A 12,760-nucleotide genomic window follows, 5' to 3' on the forward strand; every position below is an offset into this window, starting at 1 on the left:
TTTGTTTGATTGTTCATTTCAGAAATGTATTGAATTTAAAGGGAACATGAAATCAAAACTGATTTATTTATTAATATTATTTACTTAAGAGATATAAATATTGTGTTCCCGACAATATTCAGTGTTCTTTTAGATGTTATTTTTGCATTTTGAGTTCAGAAAATAAGATCTTAAATGTTAAGACAATATTTGAGAACTTAGTAGTTCTTTAGAAAATATTACAAATATTTGAAAACTTAAGATACATTTAAGGATGTTAGGAAAATATTTGAGAACTTAATCATCTTAACTTAAGTTGTTCTTTAAATATTCAAGAATTTAAACGTTCTTAAAATATCTGAGAACTTGGGTGTACTTTGAAAAATATTTAAAATATTTGAAAACTTGAACGATATACTTAAGATTAACAACTAATTATTTATTTTTTAAATATGAGAACATAGACGTACTTAAACTTAATGATAAAAATGTTAATACAATTTTTAAAACAAAATATGTACTTGTATTTGCAATCGTAAAAATATTTAAGAAATAAAAATATTCTTTAAGAAAATATTGGAGAACTGACTTAAAAAAAAAATTAAATTGAAAACTTAAGATGTTCTTAGAAAAATATGTAATGTTAATAGAATATGTAAGAACTGAAAAGATGTACTTGTATTTGCAATAAAGTTAAAATATTCAAGAACTTAATCTTTTAAATTCTGAAATATTTTAATATTTAACTTAAACTCTTTACAATAGAAAACAAAAAATAAGCAAATATTCAACTTACATTCTCTTGAATAATTTGAGAACTTAATGTTCTTAGAAAAATACTTAAGAATTTAAAAAACTGATAAGATGTACTTAAGAAAATATAAAAAGTGTAAAATATTTCAGTAGAATAAAATATTTGAAGATGTACTTTAAATATTTGCAATTAATTTTAATAAATCATATATTTAATTTTTAATAACTTTGTTTACATTTTTGTTTTAAGGTTTGCACGTGGAACATGATTTGTTTGAAGGAAAAGTTAATCTTTGTAATGTTCATGATGACACTAATAACTTTTCCCCATTCACTGAACCTCAACCTACATTTCTTTTAATATTTCAATCTGAAATAAAAATGAGTACATGAAAATCTGACAATAAAATATAACCGTTAAAATGACTATTAAAACATGAAGTGTTGCATTATTTCTTTATTATATAAACAAATACATTCTGTATTAAAATAAAACAAAATGATTGCAAAAATTTGATTCATAAACAGATCTGTGCAAATTAAGTACGATTCACAAACCCTTTATAGTTTCTCAGCCATCGTTTACAATGGATATGCATATAGTTTTCACGAATGTCTCGATGTCTATAAACCATCTCATAATCAATCCTTTATTCCTTTATCAACCGATGCACAAAGAAAGACCATGAAAATGTAAATCAGTCATTGAGATTTGATCGTCCAGCATTATGAATCGTGGATAATTGAATTAAATGCTCGTTCACATTAAAAAGTAGTTCACATAAAAATGTGCTGTAAATGTGCTCATACCCAGACCATCAAAGATTAGGAAGAGTTTGTGTCTTCCACAGATTTGGAGAAACGCAGCATTGCATCATGTGATCACCAATGGATGTGAATGGGTGCCGTCAGAATGAGAGTCTGATAAAAACATCACAATAATCCACAGTCCATCAGTGAACATCTGGACAACATAAAATGAAACAAATCCAGCATTAAGATGCTTTTAGAGAGTCTATAATCCATAATAACACTTCCTCCAGTGAAAACGTGTTCTGGTCTGAATCAGGAGAGAAATCTGCACAGATTAAGCAGCGTTTACAAATCAAAAACCGCTCAATATAAAACAAGTTTTTTACTTCTAAACACATCTTTTGTCTTTTCCAGATGTTAACTGATGGACAGGAGTGCTTGTTGATTATTGTGATGTTTTTATCTGACGGCACCCATTCACTTCCATTGCTGAGACACTGATGCATTGCTACATTTCTCCAGATCTGATGAAGACACAAACCCACGCTGGCCTCGGGGGGAGTAAATATTCAGCCGGTTTTAATTTTCAAGAGAATTATTACTTTAACAGCGCCTCTTTCTGTGGGACGATCGGTACTCTAATGAGACTGAAGCATTTCTATTGCATTTAATATTTCACCATGAATTAGAATCGAATGTCAAGCACTTAAAAGTCAGTGTCATAATTGATAAATATGAATGAAAGCCGTTTACAGATAATCCCCATCTTCACTGGATCTGTTGAACAGATTTGGAGCTGAAGCGTGTAAACAGTGCAGGATCATCTGAATAAAACCGTGAGTTTGAGCTCTCACAGGACGGGGAACATAAACACTCGTCCGTCAGAAGGCGATGTGGTGACGAGGTGCTCCAGGAGGAAGCTGAACGTGATGAAGATCGAGCTTGATAAACTGAAATATGTGAGATCTGCTGATGACACCAGAACCAACACAAAATGAAGTTCTGAGCAAGATTTCACACAGAATGAAGATTCTGTCATCATATTTCCTGCAGGAAAAAATGAATAAAAATTTTGCTTATAAGAAAATATTTGAAAATATTTTTTTTTCCCACTTGGATAAAAAAAAAAAAAAAATGTAATTTGTTTTTATTTATTTTTTTGGATTTATCAAAACGTTTAGTTTTTAAATCTCTAAGAACTCAGGTTTTTATTTTATATCATCCTTAAATTGTTTTGCTGTATGTTTTCATTGGTTTTTTATGTATTTTAATTATATATTTATATATATATTTTTTTTAAAGCACTTTGAGATGCAACTTTTAAAAGGCGCTATGAAATAAAGTTTATTATTTTTGTTGTTTTTGCAGAATGCATCAGAGCATGTTATTCTAAGAAAAAAATACTTGTAATTTCTCATGTGAATAAATTAAATGATTATTTATTGATTAATGTAATTAATGCAGAAGATCCTCAATATATTTAACTAATAAATATCAGCACATTTAATTATGACACTAACATTTAACAAAATATTAGATTTTGATGATAAATTGGTAACACTAAGGTTTCATTTGTTACATACATTAATTACAGTAGTTAAACGAACAATAAAAATAGGTAACACTTTAGAATAAGGTTCCATTAGTTAATGTTAGTTAATGTATTAATTAACATGAACAAACAATGAATAATACATTTATTACTGTATTTATTCATCTTTGTTCATGTTAGTTAATGAAAATACAGTTATTCATTGTTAGTTCATGGTAATTCACAGTGCATTAACTAATGTTAACAAGCACAACTTTTGATTTAAATAATGCATTAGTAAATGTTTAAATTAACATGAACTAAGACTTATAAATGCTGTAGAAGGATTGTTCTTGCTTAGTTCATGTTAACGAAAGTAGTTAACTAACATTAACTAATGGAACCTTATTCTAAAGTGTTACCTAAAAATACTTCTAAAGCGTCCATTAATCTTTATAATTTAAACATTTATTAATATACAAATTTTAAGTTGCATCTCTTAATATTAATGCACAAATAAACAAATATAAAAAATGAACAACTGCATTTTTATTAATAATGTTTATTTTTAGTTAATTATAGTTAATGAATGTTAGACTAAAGTGTTACCAATAAAATAATATACGATTGTTTAACATCTCATCAGCCGATTAAATTTGGTCTAAGTGGCGTTTTAACAAATTACTAACTCATAATTCATCACATATTGATCATAAGGCCTAAATTCGTCCAATCTGGATTATAAACGGAGCACAGATTATCAGATGTTAAGAAACTGAGTAAATGACGACAGAATCTTCATCTGAGGCTTTAAACCTCGTTCACATTAATTGTATTAAATGCATTCCTCTACACTGTATGATTATGAAATATAACTAGTGAGTGTGTGTTCATGTCATTTCCTTCTAAAGTCATGAATAATTATGAGGATTTATAAGAGATATGTCATCTCAATCGCCGGGTTGGACTAGTGAGAGCATTAAAAACGGTGAACCTCATAAGTGAGAATTGGAAAAAAGATCTAAATGCCGTCTCATCCTTGACAAAACGAGCACGTCTGAGCCAGCGCTTCACGTGTTCATGATGATTCCTGTAGTTTAACAGTGGCTGTTGTGTGTGAAAGAGCAGCGTGAACATCCTGAGAAACGTCTTCTCCTCAGAGCGAGGTCTCGCTGGTGTGCGGTCGAGACGTCTCCTCCTCCAGGAGAGCGATGCGCTGTTTCAGCATCCGCACCTGCGTCTCGTGACGCTCCACCATCGCCATCATCTGAGACTCCAGCTTCTTCAGCTTGTTCTGGTGCTTCTTCTTGGCTTTCTCGTACGCTGCCACCAGATTACTGCGGGAGATGAACACACACAGATTAAACCTGATGAATGACTGAGACGCTCCAATCCAGTATTACTTTACAATCAAAAACTTGAAGGACATCAGATAGAGGTTACAGCTCAAAACACATTTTAGATGGAAAAAATGCACTAACGCTAAAACTGAAAAAAAAAAACCAAAGTGTTAAAAAAAACTTATGAAACAAGTTGAAATACAAAAATTGTTAAAACTGAAATCAAAATATATTAAAAGTAAACAGAAATATTAGGGGGAAAACAGCAAAAGCACATACAAAAATAATTCTAAAGCTAAAAAAAAAAAGCTGGAATGAATAATACTAATTTTGAAACCTTGTCTTGGCAACTAAGTGATACAAGTTAAAGTTACTAAATTACAAAAATGTTAATAATTAGATGAAAGCTAAATGGAAATATAAAACTGCAATAAAATAAAAAAATATTAAATTAAAAACTTCGACTTCGATACTAACTGAAATAAGCTAAAATTACTAAAAGACCCAAAGTGTCAAAAAAACTTATGAAACGAGGTGAAATACCAAAATTATTAAAACTGAAATAAAAAAAATATTAAAGCTAAACAGAAATATTAGGAAAAAAATACTTTTTTTTTCTAAAGCTAAAAATAAAAATAAATAAAAATACATCTCAAATGAGTAATAATAATAATAATAATAATAATAATTATAAAAACATAGAAATCTTGTCTTGGCAAATAAGTTACTAAATAGCTAAGTAGAAATATTAAAAGAATTAAGTTAAAAATTAAAATGAATAAAAATGTTGCTCTGGCAGTTAACTGAAAGAAGTTGAAATGCTAAAAATAACTAAAGCTCAATAAGAATACATAACAAAAAATATATTTTTTAATTTAGCCTCAAATTGACATAAAAATATATTAAAGCTAAATAGAAAAATTCGGGAAAAAAAGCAATTTTTAAATTAAAAATATAAAATATAAAAATAAAATCTTATTGGAAACATTAATAAATACTCTAATAATATATAAAATAACACTAAAATAACTAAGGTAACGCCTGGACGTGCAGCAAGAGTGTGGCATTAACAGCAGCTCCTGAAGTAAACACACAGTGATGCTGCGATGTGACCAACAGGAGGCGACACAAACATACACAGCTCCACTGGATCCTGTCATCATGAGGCTTCTTCACATCAAGGCACACATTTGAGCTGTGTGTGTGTGTGTGTGTGTGTGTGTGTTACCTGTTGGCTCGTTTAAGGTCGTTAACGAACTCCGATGACTGCTGATGTCTGACTTCACTGCTCTTAGTGAGTCTTTCTAACGCCGCGACCAACTCCTGAACACGACCCTTCAGCTTCTTCTCTCTGGAACACACACACACACACACACACACACAACATCTCACATCTTCTGAGGAGTCTTTATTTCTTTATCTCTCAATCATAATGTCATCATATAAATATCAGCATCTGCACCAGATTGAGTGTCTTAATAAAACTGAGCTGTTTTTCCTCCATGTTCTCACTGTATCAGACTAAATGAGCCGAAGCCTGATAATCAAATATGATACTCAACACACAAAAAAAGTAACTGTAGTTACAGTAGTACAGTAGCAGTAACTGACCTCCTGAGGGCGCTGGTGAGCTCCGCCGCGAGGTCGCTGTCACTCAAACTCCTCAGATCAGACAGACTGATCACCGGAGAATCACCAGAGTCCTACAGCACACACACACACACACACACACACACACACACACATATATATATATATATGTATAAATAAATAAAGACAAACACACATAACAAAATTAAATATAAATATTAAATTAAACAATTAAACATGGAAGCCTTAGAAACATCAGAAACAGCAACTAACTGAAATAAGTTGAAGTGGTAAACAAACAAACAACAACAAAAAACTAAACTGACGCCAAAAACAAATACACATAAAATAAAAAAATTACAATGTAAAAAATGTTGCCTTGGCAATTTGCTGAAAAAAGTTGAAGTACAACTACAACTAAAACTAAAACAAAAATAAAGATAAACAGAAACAAAAATTAAAAATGTAAAAAATACATTACTTAATTACTCAAATTTAAACTAAAACTTGAAGTTTATTTAGACTTTAATCAATATGAATATTAAAATATACAAATGTAAAATAATAAACAAAATATAAAATGATACCAATAATAAAATATAAAAATAAAAGCTAATTCGAAATATTTTGCTTAAATTAAAGAAATGAAGGCCTCCTTATATATTCAGATTTACAGAGACCGTGCGAATCCTGGTTCTTCAAAGACCAAAAAAAAGGGGTTGTTGAGGGTTTATTTTTAGTTGTTTTTACTTATTTTAAATTATTTTAAGTCATCTTGAGGCCATTTGAGAACCAGTGAAATAAGTCCTAGTTTCATACTCATTCTTCTAATGTAATGAACCAGTATTTAATGTCAAATTATTTATTTGATAAGCAGACCTAATAATGCTAGTGTAATTGTATTCCTGAAGCTCAAACAGTAGATGGCGCTAGCAACACCAAGGTCATGGGGGCATTTCCAGGGAATGCATAAACCTTATTGCATACATTCCTCTATTGCAAGCTGCTTTTGATAAAGTGTCTGTTAATGCATAAACGTAAATGCAATTATCATAACAAATTCTTATTAGAAACAACTGAAGCTTATCTGGCGCTTATAGATAAAGAGGATTATGTGTAGAGTACAGTAGCAATGCCAAGGTCGCAGGTTTGATGAGGTGTTCTGGGATCTGCAGAGACTGTAAGAGAACATCATGTGTGAAGCACAGGTGAGTCAGACAGCAGTTGAACCCGCTCTCACACCCACAGATGGGATGCTTTCACAGCAGAGACAAGAGAAGAGAGCAATCGATCGAAACAGAGAGAGAGAGAGAAGATACTCATCAATAATTCACACGAGCTGCTGCTGGAGACATACACAGAAAGACTGATGGACAGACATCTGACAGATGGATGGAAGGAAGGACAGCAGACAGACACTGTAGATGGACAGACAGATGGACGGACAGACAGAAAGACATCATGGACGGATGGAGAGACAGATAGACGGAGAGATAGACATCATGGACGGATGGACAGACAGACGGAGAGATAGACATCATAGACGGATGGACAGACAGATTGACGGAGAGATAGACATCATGGACGGATGGACAGACAGATAGACGGAGAGATAGACATCATGAACGGATGGACAGATAGACGGAGAGACAGACATCATCGACGGATGGAAAGACAGATAGACGGAGAGATAGACATCATGGACGGATGGACAGACAGATTGATGGAGAGATAGACATCATGGACGGATGGACAGACAGATTGATGGAGAGATAGACATCATGGACGGATGGACAGACAGACGGAGAGATAGACATCATGGACGGATGGACAGAGAGATAGACGGAGAGATAGACATCATGAACGGATGGACAGAGAGATAGACGGAGAGACAGACATCATGGACGGATGGACAGACAGACGGAGAGATAGACATCATAGACGTATGGACAGACAGATTGACGGAGAGATAGACATCATGAACGGATGGACAGACAGATAGACGGAGAGACAGACATCATCGACGGATGGAAAGACAGATAGACGGAGAGATAGACATCATGGACGGATGGACAGACAGATAGACGGAGAGATAGACATCATCGACGGATGGAAAGACAGATAGACGGAGAGATAGACATCATGGACGGATGGACAGACAGATAGACGGAGAGATAGACATCATGGGCGGATGGACAGACAGATTGATGGAGAGATAGACATCATGGACGGATGGACAGACAGATAGACGGAGAGATAGACATCATGAACGGATGGACAGAGAGATAGACGGAGAGACAGACATCATGGACGGATGGACAGACAGATTGACGGAGAGACAGACATCATGGATGGATGGACAGACAGATAGACTGAGAGATAGACATCATAAACGGATGGACAGACAGATAGACGGAGAGATAGACATCATGGACGGATGGACCGACAGATAGACGGAGAGATAGACATCATGGACGGATGGACAGACAGATTGATGGAGAGATAGACATCATGGACGGATGGACAGACAGATAGACATCATGAACGGATGGACAGACAGATTGATGGAGAGACAGACATCATGGACGGATGGACAGACAGATTGACGGAGAGATAGACATCATGGACGGATGGACAGACAGATAGACGGAGAGACTGACATCATGGACGGATGGACAGACAGATAGACGGAGAGACAGACATCATGGATGGATGGACAGAGAGATAGACGGAGAGACAGACATCATGGACGGATGGACAGACAGATTGACGGAGAGATAGACATCATGAACGGATGGACAGACAGACGGAGAGATAGACATCATAGACGTATGGACAGACAGATTGACGGAGAGATAGACATCATGAACGGATGGACAGACAGATAGACGGAGAGACAGACATCATCGACGGATGGAACGACAGATAGACGGAGAGATAGACATCATGGACGGATGGACAGACAGATAGACGGAGAGATAGACATCATGGGCGGATGGACAGACAGATTGATGGAGAGATAGACATCATGGACGGATGGACAGACAGATAGACGGAGAGATAGACATCATGAACGGATGGACAGAGAGATAGACGGAGAGACAGACATCATGGACGGATGGACAGACAGATTGACGGAGAGACAGACATCATGGATGGATGGACAGACAGATAGACAGAGATAGACATCATGAACAGATGGACAGACAGATAGACGGAGAGATAGACATCATGGGCGGATGGACAGACAGATTGACGGAGAGATAGACATCATGGATGGATGGACAGACAGACGGAGAGACAGACATCATGGACGGATGGACAGACAGATAGACGGAGAGATAGACATCATGGACGGATGGACAGACAGATAGACTGAGAGATAGACATCATGGACGGATGGACAGAGAGATAGACGGAGAGATAGACATCATGGACGGATGGACAGAGATAGACGGAGAGATAGACATCATGGACGGATGGACAGAGAGATAGACTGAGAGATAGACATCATGAACGGATGGACAGACAGATTGACGGAGAGATAGACATCATGGACGGATGGACAGACAGATTGACGGAGAGATAGACATCATGGACGGATGGACAGACAGATAGACGGAGAGACAGACATCATCGACGGATGGAAAGACAGATAGACGGAGAGATAGACATCATGGACGGATGGACAGACAGATAGACGGAGAGATAGACATCATGGGCGGATGGACAGACAGATTGACGGAGAGATAGACATCATGGATGGATGGACAGACAGACGGAGAGACAGACATCATGGACGGATGGACAGACAGATAGACGGAGAGATAGACATCATGGACGGATGGACAGACAGATAGACTGAGAGATAGACATCATGGACGGATGGACAGAGAGATAGACGGAGAGATAGACATCATGGACGGATGGACAGAGATAGACGGAGAGATAGACATCATGGACGGATGGACAGAGAGATAGACTGAGAGATAGACATCATGAACGGATGGACAGACAGATTGACGGAGAGATAGACATCATGGACGGATGGACAGACAGATAGACGGAGAGACAGACATCATCGACGGATGGAAAGACAGATAGACGGAGAGATAGACATCATGGACGGATGGACAGACAGATAGACGGAGAGATAGACATCATGGGCGGATGGACAGACAGATTGACGGAGAGATAGACATCATGGACGGATGGACAGACAGATAGACGGAGAGACAGACATCATGGACGGATGGACAGACAGATAGACGGAGAGATAGACATCATGGACGGATGGACAGACAGATAGACTGAGAGATAGACATCATGGACGGATGGACAGAGAGATAGACAGAGAGATAGACATCATGGACGGATGGACAGAGATAGACATCATGGACGGATGGACAGAGAGATAGACTGAGAGACAGACATCGGATGAAACTTCTAAATTATCTAAGCTAATAGAGTGTTAAAAAAAAAAAAAAAATTCAGATAAGAGAGAGATATTACTTATTGGACCAAAAAGCAGTACACACAATATCATAGATTAAAGTTTTCAATTAGACGGATGTACTGTTATTTCCTCTACAGTCAAAAATCTGGGTTTTATTAGACAGCAACTTGTCTTTTGAAAACCATATTTCCCCAAAAAGTTAAACGCCAACCAATGAGATGTGCACAAATGATTTTATTTATTTCCACTAAAAAAAGTGTGAAACCGTATTTGCATCTTGTTGTTTCCATTTAGGTTCTTTACGATATATCCACACATGTGCATATGAATATGTGAACAGACAGTATGTTCAATTGTATGCACCGTACCTTCCCGCTCTTGTCTTTGGCTCCAGCGCTGCTGCTGGTGGAGTTGAGCGATCGCCGTCTCTGTTCCTGATGTTCCTCCACCTCAGACTTCAGATGCTCGATGTGCACCAGATAGGCCTGTTCCTGAGCCTCACGTGTGCTCAGCTTCAGCTCCAGAGCTTTCTTCTCCTTCTCCAGCAGATACAGCTGAGCCTTCAGCTCTGCCATCTCCTCCTGAGCACACAGACACAGACATCTGTGACCTACAGCTCCTCTCCTGACGTGTCACATCACTGATGAAAGCATCTCACGACTCAGATACGAATCACAATCCCACACTCATCAAACCTTGACACGGTTTGTTTGATGCAATGAAGGACAGTCGGGATGGTACAAGGGGTTTAGTGCATTCTTATCCAATTATATTTACTTATCTAAATTAGCATGAGAAAAACTCTGTTGCTTATACCAGGGTTTTCCAAATGGGTGCTGAGTTTAGATTAATTAATTATGAAATATTAGGAGAAATATGAAAGGAATATGAAAATGTGCATATTAATAAATATTTCTGAAATAATATTCAAAAAAATATTTTAAATAAAAAAAGAAATTTTTCATTGAAATAAATGAAAACAAATATAAAAAAATAAAAATAAAGCACCTACTAAACAATAAAATATTATGAAAAAATATTAAATATTTAAAAAAATAAAAAATAAAACACAGAATTAATAAAATGAAACCATACAATTATTTTATTGAAAAGATTAACAAATAAAAATAAACTAAAAATATTCCGAAAACATGAAAAATTTGACTTTATAAACTTTTTATATTTTAAAATAATACAAATTAAACCCTTCCTAAAAATAGACAAAATATTTTATTTGAAATCAAAATAATTACTAAAACAATATCTGCACAAAATAATTACTAAAAAAAGTTTAAATATTCTATTTGTTTACCTGCATGTCACATGATCAGAGAACCGGGAACATGTGAATGTGTTGATAAATACTTATATATAATAATAATAATAATAATAATAATAATAATAATAATTATAATTATTTATTCCTCGAGTCTTTCACACTGATCTAGAGTCTGTGTTTCTGTAGAAATGTCAGCTGATGGAGTTGTTCATATCTAATCATCTCTCCTTGCGTCCGATCAGATCTCACATTTCAAACACGAAGCTGAAGGTCACTGACGGATTGAGCTCACTGAGGTCACTGAAAGACTACTCTATAAACATATGAACAGATCTTCATTTTACAGATTTAAACTACAGATTCAGTCATCCATCCAACAAACATACAGCTTTTGCTTCATTATAATGTGTGACTGTATCAGAATCAGTAAAAGACATTCATCAATTCATCTGTGAATCCTGAAAAATAAAATGCATCACAAAATATTTCCACAAAAACAAAAGCATGAAGCAGCACAACAGTTTTCAGAACAGTGTTATTTTAGTATAGTTGATTGGCTTTTTTTTTAACAGCTTATGTAATTTTACTAACATTAATTTATGTGTTTTGGTCATTTTTTTAAATATGTTTTCAGTTTTCATTTTTAGCATTAGTTTATTTCGTTTTAGATATTATAGTTCTTTTAAACAAAATGGAATGGGAGATTTTGCATTGGAAACAAGCTGAAATAAATTTTATTTAATCTATTTTATTCATGAATATATGTATATATATATATATTTTTTTTTTTCAGTTAATGTAATGTGTCAAGTAATTTTTTTTAATGGATTTAGTTAATAATATAATAATAATAATAGTGATAATATATTATAGAATTTAAACATGGCTAATAATCAGAAATGTTTCTTGAGCAGTAAATCGTCATATTTTCATTATTTCTGAAGATCATGTGACACTGAAGACTGGAGGAATGATGCTGAAAATACAGCGGAGCATCACATAAATACATTACACTTTAACACAGATTCACACAGAAAACAGATGTTTTAAATACTAATAATATTTCACTGTTTTTACTG

General features: G+C 34.7%; 1 protein-coding gene across 1 annotated transcript in view; it reads right to left on the minus strand.

Annotated features, from left to right (window-relative positions):
- Nucleotides 1-3,518: 3,518 nt before the first annotated feature.
- The window catches only part of LOC113087024 (colorectal mutant cancer protein-like), a 14,673-nt gene continuing 5,431 nt past the window's right edge, over nt 3,519-12,760 (minus strand). The window contains exons 4-7 of the mRNA XM_026255539.1: nt 10,771-10,983; nt 5,968-6,059; nt 5,585-5,707; nt 3,519-4,353 (exon numbers count right to left, since the gene is read on the minus strand). Coding sequence (XP_026111324.1) covers nt 4,173-4,353; nt 5,585-5,707; nt 5,968-6,059; nt 10,771-10,983 — 609 coding nt within the window. The 3' untranslated portion in view covers nt 3,519-4,172. The remainder of the gene's footprint in view (nt 4,354-5,584; nt 5,708-5,967; nt 6,060-10,770; nt 10,984-12,760) is intronic.

The sequence above is a fragment of the Carassius auratus genome, chromosome 5 (assembly GCF_003368295.1).
Source record: "Carassius auratus strain Wakin chromosome 5, ASM336829v1, whole genome shotgun sequence".
NCBI lineage: Eukaryota > Metazoa > Chordata > Actinopteri > Cypriniformes > Cyprinidae > Carassius > Carassius auratus.